This window comes from Trichomycterus rosablanca, chromosome 16 (assembly GCF_030014385.1).
Source record: "Trichomycterus rosablanca isolate fTriRos1 chromosome 16, fTriRos1.hap1, whole genome shotgun sequence".
NCBI lineage: Eukaryota > Metazoa > Chordata > Actinopteri > Siluriformes > Trichomycteridae > Trichomycterus > Trichomycterus rosablanca.
Window position 1 is genome coordinate 20,280,382 of NC_086003.1, and position 15,820 is coordinate 20,296,201.

At 40.3% G+C, this 15,820-nt stretch overlaps 1 protein-coding gene across 1 annotated transcript in view; it reads left to right on the plus strand.

Moving 5' to 3' along the window:
• The window catches only part of adamts2a (ADAM metallopeptidase with thrombospondin type 1 motif, 2a), a 94,536-nt gene that overhangs the window by 65,336 nt on the left and 13,380 nt on the right, over window positions 1-15,820 (plus strand). Inside the window, exons 5-17 of the mRNA XM_063011316.1 lie at window positions 1,297-1,380; window positions 1,757-1,913; window positions 3,958-4,063; window positions 4,221-4,364; window positions 5,409-5,541; window positions 6,163-6,276; window positions 6,397-6,542; window positions 7,226-7,401; window positions 11,456-11,589; window positions 13,006-13,129; window positions 13,547-13,627; window positions 14,370-14,533; window positions 15,137-15,296. Coding sequence (XP_062867386.1) covers window positions 1,297-1,380; window positions 1,757-1,913; window positions 3,958-4,063; window positions 4,221-4,364; window positions 5,409-5,541; window positions 6,163-6,276; window positions 6,397-6,542; window positions 7,226-7,401; window positions 11,456-11,589; window positions 13,006-13,129; window positions 13,547-13,627; window positions 14,370-14,533; window positions 15,137-15,296 — 1,723 coding nt within the window. The remainder of the gene's footprint in view (window positions 1-1,296; window positions 1,381-1,756; window positions 1,914-3,957; window positions 4,064-4,220; window positions 4,365-5,408; window positions 5,542-6,162; window positions 6,277-6,396; window positions 6,543-7,225; window positions 7,402-11,455; window positions 11,590-13,005; window positions 13,130-13,546; window positions 13,628-14,369; window positions 14,534-15,136; window positions 15,297-15,820) is intronic.

A 15,820-nucleotide genomic window follows, 5' to 3' on the forward strand; every position in this document is an offset into this window, starting at 1 on the left:
GTCTGAGCAACTGAGGGTTAAGGGCCTTGCTCAAGGGCCCAACAGCAGCAACCTAGCAGTGGTGGGGCTTGAACCAGTAACTTTCGGATTACTAGTCCTGTGCCTTAACCATTAGGCTACGGCTTGCCCAGAATACATAGGAATCTGTTAATAATGTTCCCTTGTTTCATTTTTATAGTATGATAAGCTTTTTTTAAAAGAAATACACAAGCAGGTGGTCAAAATGCTATTAAATTACGTTAAACTACACCCATAAGCACCACTCACACAGTTGTTACATTGACATCCATGAATAACCTCCTTTGTCTTTCGAAAATTGCTGTATGTTGTAATGCATCAAACAGCCAGAAAACCAAAGATATAAAAGGATTAATGATCCATTACCCAAAAACCACCTTCTTTACAACAGACTGGAGAGCTGAGGTGTCGACTCTAAGGTTACGATGCATGGTCATTACCTTAATCAGCCCTGAGGTTACTGTCAGGCTAAAAGCTTTGACTGAATCCACCATTGATCAGCCACTAATACTCTTAAACTGCTCAAGGGAATCTGGCTTCCCTGGCCTTCCAGCTACTGTTAAAGTCAAAAGTTTACATACACTTGAAAGGAATATGTATTTCAAGACAGAAATGAAGAATTTTAAATATTTTATTGGCTGTTCTTTTGTAACTGAAGATCTACAATGGTGTTTAACTTTGGTTAGTTCCAGATTGTTTGTTACTGGTTATGATTGACGATCAGAATAATAACAATAATAATAATTTTACTACTACTGTCCCTACTACTAGTCATTTTACCTTTAGTACGTCTTTACTTTTATCTTTTCACAATATTATGTGAAAAGATAAAAGTATATTAGTATATTATATTAGGTAAAACACCTAAATTATTGTTTTTTAAAGCAATTCTCTCACAAAGTTTGTCGCAAAGTGGTGAGCCTTGATCCATCTTTGATTGCAAAGCCTTTGGTTTGTCCTCTTTTTATACCCAAACATGATACCCTCACCTGTTACCAATTCATCTGCTAATTGTGGAAGATTTTAATATTATATAAACCCAAATGTTTTGTAATTTTTCTTATTTTATCTCTGTCCCAACTAGTCTTAAGTGTGTTGCAGGAATAAGATTCAAAAAGTGTTTCAGCCAAAACAATAAAATCCATTTTTTTTTTAATTAAGTTTTTCTACTACTTGCATTAGATTATGCCTTCCCGTTCTTTCCACTTTTATTCATATACTGAAGTTGGTTAATTAGCTCTATCTAAAATGAGTCTCTCTTTCTGACTCTGCCCTCAGGTAAATGAAATCTACCAAGATGCATCACTGGGCGCTCACATTAATGTAGTGCTGGTGAGAATCGTCATGCTCTGCTCTGCCAAGGTAAGACCACCTTAAAAATACAGCCAGCTCAGTGAAAGCCCTGTCAGAACTTTTGGTCCTGGCCCTTTTTAGTGTAGTTTGCTTTATGTAAAGTAGTATGTAATGATATTCAAAATGTTAAATAAAAGAAAGTCCAGGCAGAGTAGATAGATGGATGGATGGGTGGGCGGGCGGACGGACGGACAGTTAGTTAGATAGATAGATAGATAGATAGATAGATAGATAGATAGATAGATAGACAGACAGACAGACAGACAGACAGACAGACAGACAGACAGACAGACAGACAGACAGATAGATAGATAGATAGATAGATTGATGCAGAAATTCTGTGTTAATTTATGTTCTCTGTTTCTGTTCCTATGCTCCTTCTTAGTCTATGGGACTGATTGAACTAGGGAACCCCTCTCAGAGTCTGGAGAATGTGTGCCGTTGGGCTTTCCTGCAGCAGAAGGAGGACGAGAATGATGCAGAATATCATGATCACGCCATCTTCCTCACCAGACAAGAGTTTGGTCCCACTGGCATGCAGGGTATTACTGCTAAATACAGCACTATACACACACTTATAAGGGATAGTTTTAAGATTTCAGTGGGTTCTGTAGTGGTTGTTTTTGTGACTAAAATGATCGGGTTAAAAAATCAGTAGTTTATTGTGAGTTGTCTCAAAAATACACTGGGTCAAAATATACACACACCAACCTAGATTATTCATTTGAAGGTATAGAAAGTTCATAATGTGTTTATATGATGTGACTTTGGGTCTGTTCGAAAACCTAGTGAGCTGCCCTGCTGCCTACTACCTACCTAGGCAGCTGCCTGAGTACAGAGGATTCTAATAAGACATTAAACTCATAAGGCAGGTTATTTAGATGCACTGCTTAGACAGCGATTACGCGATTATGGCGATTACATCACCGCAGTTTTCGCTTACTAAGCTAACACAGTTAGCCTCAGACCATTCAAACCAATGGGTTGAGGCAGAACAACCCGCTAGCTTGCAAGCTAACATCTCCCTGCATGTATCGAAAACAGTAAATTGTCTCTGACAAGCCTGAATTTGCAAATACATTAAACCTGTACAACTTTTATACAAATTAAAAATCAATGAGAATGTATTTACACTTGAAAAGAACTCCGTTAGTTGCTCCGCATTTGTCTTCCATATTTGTAATTTTTGTGAGGAAAGTTGTGGCACACTGAATGCTGGGATTGCCTTCACCGCTAAGGAAGCATCGGATGCTCCTTCATTATTCAGTCAGATTATTGCTTCGAAATAAGGCACCTCAGTGGGCAGCCTTCTTCTCGGGAGTGCGTGTATGATGATGTGAAATGCATCTATGTAGAGAGCTCACTAGGTTTTTGGACAGACTCATGGTCTCCTAATTATAGTGACTATAAATGACGACTCATCTTGCTAATTTGCCTCAGTTGTTTCAGTAAATTAAAATAATCACACATTCTCACCTCAGAACGGATCACACTGCCAAATTCATGAATTACAAACATTAGTACAATTAGCAGTTCATTTACAGCCGGTCACACATATACACACAGACAGAGCTTATTACACATTGTACACTGTTACTCCAATGTGCTCACACATTTTGTGCCAACACAGACAACACAGTTTTGTTGTGTTTTTACCTAAACAATGTGACATGATTAATCAAGATTAAATGTTAATTAATGTTATATTGGTAAAAACCGAAATATCTAGTAGTAAAGCTCTACAAATGTTAATCGTTGTCGGTTTACATTGATAGACAGAGTAGATTGGGAGGGGGGTGTTGTATACAGACTGTACAGTCAGTAATTTACACTTATGGTAGGTGTACCAGATGTAATTGCTGTTAAGTATAGGTGTAATCAAACCCCTTTAACACATACATATTTAGCCGGGTATTTACTGCTATATATTTACAATATTCTGGGTTACAACCTACAAACCCATTTCAAGAAACACTGGGATATACACCGATCAGCCATAACATTAAAACCACCACCTTGTTTCGACACTCACTGTCCATTTTATCAGCTCCACTTACCATATAGAAGCACTTTGTAGTTCTACAATTACTGACTGTAGTCCATCTGTTTCTCTGCATGCCTTGTTAGCCCCTTTTCATGCTGTTCTTCAATGGTCAGGACTCTCCCAGGACCACTACAGAGTAGGTATTATTTGGGTGGTGGATCATTCTCAGCACTGCAGTGACACCATGGTGGTGGTGTGTTAGTGTGTGTTGTGCTGGTATGAGTGGATAAGACACAGCAATGCTGATGGAGTTTCAGGTGAATTGGTAACAGTCAATAAAAGGATCCAATGGTTAGGCTGTTGGGTCACAACAACTCCTCCTCTCACCACCCCCAACCCACCAGACATTGGGTGCCGATTGTCTGTGTAGATGGCTGATCGGCCAGTAGGACCACTGGGATTCAAACCCCTTATTTCAGCTGTTAACATGTAGTAAATATTTTAGGCGCACGTTTGGGTGTATACGGCCTATTCACTTATCAGATGAGTAATCTGTTTTTGTTGTTTTCATTCTGTACATATGTGTTTGTTTGTGTGTGTAGGTTATGCTCCAGTAACTGGCATGTGTCACCCAGTAAGAAGCTGTACTCTGAATCATGAAGATGGTTTCTCATCTGCCTTTGTGGTGGCACACGAGACAGGACATGTGTGAGAAACAACCGCCTTCACACTCTTAACTTATACTTCTTTAGCAGCTCATTAGATCTTTCAAAATGTCCAGAATATGTCTCAATTCATGGTAACTGTGTATATAAAGAATTTTAGCATGTGCAGACTTTCTGTTTCTATGTTGTGCAATAATCAGGTTAGGAATGGAACACGACGGGCAGGGTAACGAGTGTGGGGATGAGGTGCCGATGGGCAGCATCATGGCCCCCTTGGTGCAGGCAGCCTTCCATCGCTTTCACTGGTCTCGCTGCAGCCAACAGGAGCTTAGAAAATACCTCAAGTGAGTCAAACCTTTTAATTATTAGTGATAATACATATATACACGTAAAGTCAAAAGTTTGACATCTCCCTGAGGGCCATGGGAGCCTTGGGAATTTTAAGATTTTCTGCAGCTGTACTTTTTCTGTAACTGAATGATTAAACCAAATACTTAGACCATAAAAAGGTTTATTTTAGGTTTAGGTTAGCAATGCCTGAGAAGCAATGTCCCAACCCCACCACAATGTCCCAACCCCACCAGATGGCACAGCCATCGCCCTTTGTGAGTCCAAACGTGGGTCCCGCTCCAGAAAACAGGCATCACAAAACCTCTAAGAGCAGTTTACTTGTCCAGGGCGGTTTTATTGGGAAGGCTGAAATGTGCCACAACACTGGCTGAGTTCACAAAAAGACACAAAGTATGCTGGCATTATATGCCAACCGCAAACCAGACACCGAGTGTCTGTTGAAATGCCAGCATGAGCGGCAGAAGAATAAACTGTCGGTCAGAGGAGTCAGAGTCACTATGTCCACAAATAACAACAACAACAAAACAAATACAAATGCACTAACATCTATTACACTAGCAGGTGTACACTGACCATGGAGGGCAGTACCCGACACACGTCCTCTCTGGCATGTAGTGTCCAACCGCTTCTTTTTACCTGGATGAGGCAGGTTCACACAGGAATCAATATCGCATACAGAGAGTCACACATTAATCTTTGCTTTTCCTGTCTCTTTTTGTTCTGGAATTCTTTCTGCCTTCCCAGTTTGTGATATAGCCAATTATGTCTGTGTAGGGCCCAGCCTGCCAATAGCATACAGCGTATTGTTATGATTAACCCAACAATGTTTTTAAATTTTTTTTTAAGTATTTACTGTAATCCTGGCTTAGTAGGTCTTGCATTTGAATCAGTGTTAAATTAACTGGTCAGTTTTTGTATACCTCTTTTTCCATATATGGCTATTCTCTTAAACGTATACATTTTTATTATACATTATCTAAAATACAGTTATTAATAAGAAAGCCTCACATAATTATGTTGTTTTTATGTTGTTGCAGCACCTACGACTGTCTGCGTGATGACCCCTTTGACCACGAGTGGCCATCCCTGCCACAGCTACCAGGTCTGCATTACTCCATGAACGAGCAGTGTCGCTTTGATTTTGGCATGGGATACATGATGTGCACAGCGGTGAGTGAGACATATCTGGTATAACTGGTATTAACAGACAGACACACGATCTGATGCACAATTTGCACCACTCCTGAAGTTGCTACGAGAGGAGTAAAAGAAAAAGAATGCAACTTTTTTTTAAATGTCAAGGGCTAGAATAAAAGCGGTCGCTGTTGTCAGATTCTTGTCTTCATGATGCGTCATATAGAAGACCAATCTGGACTGCAGGCAGACCAGTCATGCACATGCACTCTGTGTCTGCATGCACTCTTTGTGCACAGGCACACAGTCATGCTGAAACAGGAAAGGGTCTTCTCTAATTAATTGTTGCCACATTGGAATAATAAAATTCTTATTTAAATTGTTTTTACATAATTTTTAGCACTAACTGCAGTATTATCACTGCACTTATCAGTTCATTGGCTCAGGCCTGAAAGCCGACCGTCTCTAGCCCATCAATCCTGTATTTTGTACACACTTGTTATTCAACAGTGCAGATTGATAGATGGAAATTAATTCGAGTGAGTCTCTGGTTACTGGTAAATTGCCCTGCCTGCATTTGACATTTGTTTTTCCTTACTGGCTGTATTGAACCCTACAAGCTGCATGTGTGAATGCGAGCATGACTGTTTCTTTTAGTACAGCACCTACGACCCCTGCAAGCAGCTGTGGTGCAGCCATCCTGAAAATCCTTTCTTCTGCAAGACCAAAAAGGGCCCCCCCATCGATGGCACCAAATGTGCTACAGGAAAGGTATAATACAACTGCACTTTATATTTTTTACCTTAAGAACAACAGCATTGGTCTTACAGTGAGGTAAGTGACTTGCTAGTCATGCCCATTTCTTCAACTTTGTTTCTTATTCTACTACAGAACTGTTTTAAGGGGCACTGTATCAAGCTGACATCAGACATACTGAGGCAGGATGGTCACTGGGGTCAGTGGACTAAGTTTGGTTCCTGCTCCCGTACCTGTGGAGGCGGTGTTCGATTTCGTACACGCCAGTGTGACAACCCTATGTTAGTATGCACTTTCACATTACTGCCTGATTTTTATTTTAGGCTTTAATAATACTAATATGACGATCTTGATGTTTAACAAACCTCTGTATAGTGTTGGCAGTGTTTATGTCAGAATAATAAACTCTAAAATCAAAAGGTCAACATCATGCACAATGACAACGCAGGTGACGCTACACTGTCCGAGTTTCTCAGAAAGAAGATCAAAGAATGCCAAATGAACCAGTCTCGCAGAGCTTGCAGGTGTCAAAAAGGCACAGACACCATAAAGTCTAATGGCATTGAGCCTACAGCAAGGAGGCCAGCTAAGTGGGAATATGAAAGACTCTTGGCTGCAGCGAATTCATGCTGATGAGACGCAGAGACTGTCTAATTAAGGAAAACACAACTGGCAGTCATCTGCACTTCCATGTCCCCTATTGGTCATAATAGCATAGCAAGCGGGCATGATTCTGCAACCAATGCCTCTGCCTATCTCCATGGCAGGTGGTTTATTTATACCTTGGTTTTTTTTTACTTTTAGAGATTCAACTTTGATAGCCTGACATTAAAGCAGTGTGTGATTTGTTATTATGATTTTGTCAGTTTACTACCGTAGAAATCACTGTAAAAATTGTTTGGCAATTTTGTTTGTATTTTACAACTTTCTTACTTCTTTTGCAACTCTCTCTTTTCTTACCCAGTCCAGCCAATGGTGGTCGCACCTGCTATGGAAACAACTATGAGTTCCAGCTGTGTAACTCGGAAGAGTGTACCAAGGACATGGCAGATTTTAGAGACGAGCAGTGCAGGTTATGGGATCCACACTTCGAGCATCAGGGGACCAAGCATTTGTGGCTGCCCTATGAACACACTGACCGTGAGTTGCCAAAATATAAAGACAGACTTTATATTATCAGGCTCAGTATATTTTTAGTGTGTGACCGAATCATTGAAGAATATGGAATTCCATGAGAAACATTTTTAATCTTTCAAATTCCTTAGATGTTTTATTGATTCCATGGGGCACATAAACATCTTGTTTTTGTTATTTCTTAGAACATGCTTGTAAACAAGGTGCTTGGCTTTAATACAGATAAGCACTGGGACCAAAACCAAGAGTTTTCTTTGAGTATAAACAACAATCCCAACCTTTTAGCACCATTCTATTTTAATGACTCTGCCAAAAAAAATTAATATAATATCATTAGGGTGACATATTGGCGCAACTGGTTGAGTGGGTGCTGCAAGGCAACATGGGTCCTGGGGACCTGGGTTTGATCCTCAGCTTCAGAAAACATCTGTGAAAAGTGTTTGTGGATTTATTTTTTGTACTTTGTACTTATACTCTGGTTTTCTCCAGTACTCTAGATTCTTCCCACCAGTATTAGGTGTATTGGCTGCTCCAAATTCCCCCTAGATGTGAGTAAGTGAATAATAGAGTGATGTACTGTGATTCTCTATGATTCCTGGTCCAGTGCATTTTCCTTTCTTGTGCAGTGATTTCAGCAGCCCCGGGCCCAGTGTGACCCTGATAAAGCAGTCAGTGAAGGAATAAATGATAAAATAATTAATACTGTATAAATGACTAAAATTTAATAGTCCTTTATTTACAACACTTGTTTTGGGAGGAAATTGCCTGTTGCCTGTGTAGACAATGCAACAATGCTGTTTCACTGCTTTATCGGAGTGGCTCATGCAAAATCTGCTTCCATCTTCTGGGGAAGCTGAGAAATTGCATGTCCTTAAAGACATTTGCCAGGATTCTGTAACAAATTATCTAGTTTTTTGGGGGTTAAACATCTGTTAATGGCACAAACAAAATGCTCTTAAGGCTGCTCAGGTGGCAAAGCGGTAAATTATGCTAGCCCACTGGGATCAAGGGTTTGAATCCCCAGCAGTGCTCTTAGTCCTAATAAATACAACAGTAAGTTTGAACAGTACTTAAAAATTCCAATAACACTGCTGCACCTGGTACACCTATACCACAACTTATACTACCATGTCATTACCATTTTGGCGTCATTGCAATGCTTAGAATGGTCTATCACCCAAAGATCATCTGTTTAGTGGAGGGACTATGGGCATCCCTTTCTGTTGATAAATGTCGACCAGAGGGGTGACTGTGTACAGAGCAACAGATGGGCAACAGTCAGTCAGTGTATACTCGAAAAGTTTAACTATATGGCAGGTGTAGCTTAAACATTTATCAATGACTGTGCATTCCAGATGTGTACCTAATAAAGTGAGTGTAGTGATAATTGTGAATACAAATGAAACTTTTCTCGCTCTTACTTGTAATTCAGAAATGTTTACTCATTTAAAATATTGACTAGTGTTTTAGTAGCACAGCTTAATTGTTCACTTAAAGAGCACTTTAAAAATGAAACCTTTTAAGTACAAGTGGAGAAAATATCGTAGCTGTGTTGAGGGGTAATTCCTCGAATATTGTTTCTGGCACTTCAGGGACTTGGAGGAGTAAATGTTGAGAAGCGGTGATGTATTACACTTAAAGTGAAACCTACACCTGTGAAACATAAGGCTAGAGAGGAGAAGTGTCTGGATCAGTGATGCCAAGATAAACCTGTTTGTATAGTTCTGTAATGTGTCAGAGTACTGGATCTCTCCCAGTAGAAACAACTCTAGTCATTTGCCTACACACGTACAGTCATTAGAATATGTTTATCACTGAGTGAGATGCACTGGGTGGGTTGATGTCCTCTGTCACACAGTCTAGTTCTTCACTTCCCATGAATTACGCAATCCCTACGTCATAGAGCTCAGTATGTCACATAGAAGTGGGTGATATAGTATTGATTGACTACTTACTATATACTGAGCATTTTGTAATATTGCTGTTTACTAGTGTATAGGGCAGCACAGTGGCTCGGTGGGTAGCACTGTCACCTCACAGCAAGAAGGTCCTGGGTTAGAGTTTGCATGTTCTCCCCGTGTCTGCATGGGTTTCCTCCGGGAGCTCCGGTTTCCTCCCACAGTCCAAAGACATGCAAGTGAGGTGAATTAGAGATACAGAATTGTCCATAAATGTGTTTGACATTAAAGACTTGAACTGATGAATCTTGCGTAACCAGTAACTACCTGTCCTGTCATGAATGTAACCAAAGTGTGTAAAACATGACGTTAAAATCCTAATAAATAAATAAATACTAGCATATGACCCACTTTGTTCTGATTTTGACTTTGGAATATCCTCTGTCTTGTTTGCATGATCTGCTGTGCCCTGGCCTTGGACTACCTGTTGTTTGTCACGACTGTGATTGTTGGCACACGTCTGATTTGCCTGGTTCGTGTGACATCCTCCATGTGTCGTAAATTTGCTTTGTTGACTGCTGGAAGGATTTTAGGTTCTTCAAGTGGTTGAACCATAGACTGTATTTACACAGTATGTACAAACATCATGAAAACACATTAAAAGTAAAGCCACAAGGTTAGAAGTAAGCCAAAATTATCCATATTCCTGTTTAATGTATTCTAATGAACTAAGTTTTTTAAATGCAATTTTATTTTCATCAACTGCTGGTCAGGTAATCCTGGTCAGGGTTGCATTGGGTCTGGTTCACTCGAAAACACTGGGTAAAGGCAAGAATACCCTTGACGAGGTGCCGATTCACCGCAGGGCTTTAGTTTTCTTTAGGACCTCCTGGAAGAGTCATTATTGCGTTCTTGGTGAAATTATGGCTGGCTGGACACTCTTGGTTTACCACACAGACTCCATTTGTGGATAATTACTCTCACTCACATCAGTTCTATTTTAGTGATGTCTAGATTCAACAGGTCTGGCAGTAATCATACCTTGAAGTGGCTAGTCAATAGAACTCAGTTGTCAATTAAATTTGGTTAAATTGTGATTTAGTAGCTAAGAGGGAAGTTACAATGGGGCCACATTTGGGGTCAAGGTTTTGTAACCACACTGCGTCGCACTGTACAGTAAAGTAAAAAAAAAGTGTGTATCCTCTCAACAGTCTTAAGGTGTCTGGTTTAGAGAACACACACACAGCGCAGGCTCAGTTGGATGTTTTACTTCTGGGCTGTGGTTTAGTCCTCTGGCATCCTGCTTCTGCAATTTATGCCAAGCTGTAACTCAGTTCTAACACAACACAGGCAATAGAATGGCTTCCCAAAAGAGAAAATTCTTGCTGGAAGACGGTTAGAGAAGAGACTGTGTTTAAAGGGATATTAGTAAAGTAATGGATTCTAACCATGGTAGCCGAGGGAGTGTTGGTAGGAATTTAGACAGCAGCAGATACACATGCAAAAGCAATTATGCAGCAGTGACATCTCTGTTTTTCCACCAGGACGAGACTGCTCATGGATGGAATGTGCATTAAATAGCACTCAGTTATTTAGTGGAGAGTTGCACCCTGTCGTACCAACACAGTTCTGGGTTTCTGAGCAAACACACTGCTGTAAACGATGGCGAAGCATGATTCGCTAACAAGGACAAATCGGATATACAGTTTGAATTGAAAAAGAAAGGGACTGCGCATGCATCAGAGGGGGCGTGGAGCAGGCAAATATACCTTCCTCGAATCCAATCAGGAGCCAAAAAACAGTAATAATAATCATATTAAACAGTATCTGCATAGCAGAGCCAGGATTCAGGCCCACCACCTTCCGATTGGTAGTCCACAACTCAACCCACTAAGCCATGAACACAGGGTTCTGAGAAGTACTTTGTAATACAAGAAATGGTTATACAAAGGAACACCTGAGGTATATGTACACACTAAATACACAAAGAACAGTTACAGGTGTATACAGTTAACAAGAACCTAGGTCACAAGCCTGACCCAGGATAAAGCAGTTGATGAAAATGAAATGAAATAAAAATGTACATTTATATTATATTTATATAACTGCTGCATTGATGAAGATTTTATTTCCATTTGTTTTGTTTGTGTGGGTGCTGGTAGCTGAGGAGAGGTGCCAGCTCTACTGTCAGTCCAAAGAGACGGGAGACGTGGTGTTCATGAAGAGGATGGTACACGACGGCACACGCTGCTCCTATAAGGATCCTTACAGCGTGTGTGTACGTGGAGAGTGCGAGGTAACTCATACATACCGGCCGCTGACACTAATCCCATCACTGGAATGCATCTCCTCCAATGCTATCAGATGAAGAATGTCAGGCCTAATCAAATAAATCTCAGATGGCTAGCTCTGGCTTTGCTCCCGGGTTCTCTTTCAGTCTCTGTAGGAGAAACGGGGGCAGGGCACTTTCATTCGAGTCAGGTTATTGGATAGGCACAACCAGACAGATATTTAGAGATGCTCTCTTTTTTATTTCGAAATAGCATCTTTTAATATTTTGGTCACATGTTCAAGTTACTGGGAATGTGCTCTTCTACCAGCTTTTCAAAATACCTAAGGGTGGAATAACCCCTAAATTACTAGAATATTCTCATGTTTATGTTGTCCAACATGTTCCATGGAAGCTAGCCACAAAGCTACTGCTTAATGTAAATTCTCTCTTTTCTTCACGACCACCCTAAAAATCTCCCTTCCATCATCAACTTATTCTAAACTGTTGGCACATTTCACATTCAATGGGTGACATTTTACCTATTGAATTCCATCTGTTATTTATTTGCAGCAATCAGTCATTTAGACATTCAGGAAGAGTTCAGATTTGTTAAGCCTTTACCTGGAGATTTGCTCTGCATTGGGTTTAAAGTGGCGGTGGTTCCCGTTAAAACACAGTAAATAGAAAACGGCACAAGTTAGCCTTTACTCAGTTAAGTGTCATTCAGCAAAGAAGACTCAGTTAGCAGTTGGTTATTGGCAACATCTACACCATGAGCCTGACCATCAGCTTTTTGGAAGTCCCATTTCAAAAACAAATAGTATTAAAAATGAGTGACCTTTGTGTGATATTTGTAATTATAACAACAACCGTTCTTCTGATAGGCTTCTGATAGGTTTGTGGGAATTTGTGCCCATTCAGTCAAGAAACATTTGTATCGATGGGCGCTGATGTTGGTCCAGAGAACCTCAAATGAAAATGTAGGATTCTGCAGATCTCATTTAAATATCAGTGACACCAGGTTTAAATAAATAAAATATTTTAACATTTATCGTGTATCCTGTACAGAGAGACATGCTAGGCTCCATGTGACAGTTTTTCCAGTTGTGAGTTTACATATTGCGGCAGCAATTGGAAGAGACCCCCAGGGCTCTGGATGTGGGAGGGCTATAATCTCTGGAGGGCTTTTCTGCTGCCCTCTAGCGATTAAAGACTGGCATCTATGGGGCTAAATTGTGAGCTTGTATGGCATAATAATTAAGGCTACACTCCTAATTGTTGCACATGAAGCACACTTGAAACACTGCATATTATCAGCATGAACATTAACTTTAATTTGTCTTTAACTTTAATGTCTTTAACTTTAACTTTTAACTTTAACTTTACCTGACTGAAACAGTAAGAACATGCTATATCAATTCTCCCTGCTGTTTTGTGCAGAAAGTGGGTTGTGATAATGTCATTGCCTCCGAGTTAGAGGACGACAAGTGCGGCGTATGTGGAGGGAACAACTCCACCTGCAGCATAGTCAAGGGCAATTTCACCCGCAGTACCAGAAAACCAGGTGAGTATTGTGTTTGTGTTTATTAGTGAATCTTGCACATGACTGCAAGGATAAACATGTTAAATACAGTTTAAAGTGTAAAGTCATTACAATATTGAGACTCCTGATTTGAGGGTCATGTCAGTTTCATTACTAATACTGCCCCTGACCAGAAGAGTAGATCTGACACTAAGACACTGTATCTAACCCTATACAGTATTTTCACAGCAGGTTACTATCTTTAAGGCTGGTTTTCTAGAAGCAGGCAAACCCAAAATGTGAATGAAATAAAAGGCTTTTTAATGGTGCGGGACAGATGAAATAGTTTTTTCAGGTCTTCTTTGGATCAGTGTCTGGAAAATGACTTCTGTTCTCTTCAATGCATGTGTTTTTAAATGTTTTGTAGCTTCCTTATGACTCTCTTAAATAAACACTCAGGTTTTCTGAAGATCCTGGAAATTCCCAGAGGAGCGAGGCACATCCTGATCCAGGAGTTTAAAGGAACACCTCACATTCTGGGTAGGGAGCTTCACTTAAATAAACACCTGTATGGTTAATTACAAAAACCGCTGCTGAGAGCTCGGCCTTTCACTGCTCGTTATTGATGGGCTCTTTCTGGCATCGCAAACTCAAGTCGTTCTAGCTTGCCATTGGTCTGTGAAACACTGAGCTTTTAAAAACAAATTTCTTAATTGTGTTGGTTTATTTCTGTTAGACTAAGCTACAGGATATGGCCAAAAGTATCTGGACATCTTACAAAGAGATTGTTGGACACCCCATTCCAAAACTATGGGCATTATTATGGTGGCACCACTACTTTTCTTTTTAAAGGAAGGCCTTTCACAAGATTTTGTAGTGTGCCTGTGGGAATTTATGCCTATTCAGGCGAGTGTTCAAAAGAACACTTGTGAGGTCAGGCACCCATGTTGAACAAGAATCAGTGTTAAATATCCCACTGGTTTTCACCAGTGTTTAGGTCAGGGCTCTGTATGGCTTCTCCCTCTCGCTTTTATTGACCTTGCTTTGTGCACAGTGAAATTCATACTGTTGGAAAGAGAAATGGCCATTTTCAAACTGTTGCCACATATTTGGAGGCATATCATTTATTTTACATAATTGATTTTGTACCTCTGATAGGAATGGGTGTGTTCAAAATTTCTGAACTCACTGATTAGGAGGGGTGGCCCAGTATTTTTGTCCATGTAGCTTATGTTTTGTGTTGAGTCTTACAGAGTTGTAAAGTGAAAGTGTTTCTTAATAGCGGTGAAGAATCAAGCCACAGATGATATGTTCCTGAACGGTGAGGGTGACTTTCCTGAGTCCAGAGAGGTGATTGAGAATGGTGTACTCTGGGAGTACAGCAATGAGGATGATCTGGAGACACTGCAGACTACAGGCCCGCTGAGATACGGAGTCCTTATCATGGTAATGAGCCTGAGTACATGATGTCTGTTCTGTTTTTCTTGTTTTATTTCAAACATTTAAAATGAGCTATGTGGAATATGTCATCATGCCAAGTAGTTAAAACAAAAAATAAATATTACTAACAATAAAATTAATGGTGATAGGTGATGCAGCAGTAAATTACAATAGCCTACTACAGCTGGGATCCAGGGTTTGAATCACCGGTGCTATTGGCTAACCAGGCATCTATACACAGAGATGATTAGCTGTGCCTGAGGGTCAGAAAGGGTGGTCGAGGCCCTGTGATAGATTGGAGCCCTGTCCGGGTGTGATGCTACATTTCGGCCAGTGATTCTGGAAAAAACTGACCCACCGCCACCCTGACCAGGGTAAAGCAGTCTTAAAACATGAAAATGACAGATTAAAGGTTCAAATTTATGCTTAGAAATGAATAATTTCTTCATATGCATAAGTACACATTTATTTAGTAATTAAAATAAATACATTTGAAGTTTATATATACACTCTAAACATTTTAAATACCAAAAACCACAAAGTCATTGAATTCTTGTTTTTATTTTTCATTGTTGTGTGTTATTTCAGTAACAAATGTTTATTTTCCAGGTCCAATCAGATGGAGCGTCCAAAGTCACTCTGTCCTACAAGTACATTCTCCCAGAGGATCCGCCATCATCTATGGAGAACAGCTTACCTCAGGATGACATCGCTTTCTTTGAATGGGCTCTAAAGAAATGGTCCCACTGCTCCAAGCCATGTGGAGGAGGTACACTCCAGTAAAATACACAAATTTTCCTGAGATTTACTCGTCACTCTGGTGGCACAGTAGTAAAACACGCTAGCAGATCAGATCTCTCATCGGCAGGCTGGGTTCCGGTCAATGATTGGCTCGTTTGCAGGGAGGGTGCTGGAGGGGATTCCTCATAACTGATAAAATTACGACCTCTGCGCCTGCACAGAGTTGGAAAATAATGTGGATCAGGGTGTGTCTCTCCGTGCGCAAAGCTGATCCACATATGAACTCGCCTCGTGCAGGTGAAAAGATGCAGTCGGCTCATACACACGTGTCAGAGGGGGCGTGTGTTAGTCACAGCTCTCCTCAGTCAGAAGTGGAGGTCAGCATCAGTAAAGTGGAAGCGAAATGCAATTGGGTAATTAGATACAACTAGATTGGGAGGAAAATTGGGGGAAATGCAAAAAAAATGATTTACTCGGCTCATGGACAGTATGAATGAGCTTAAATGCTATAATAGATTGTGAGGGTCGTTAGTGGGTATGTTGTCTTATTGA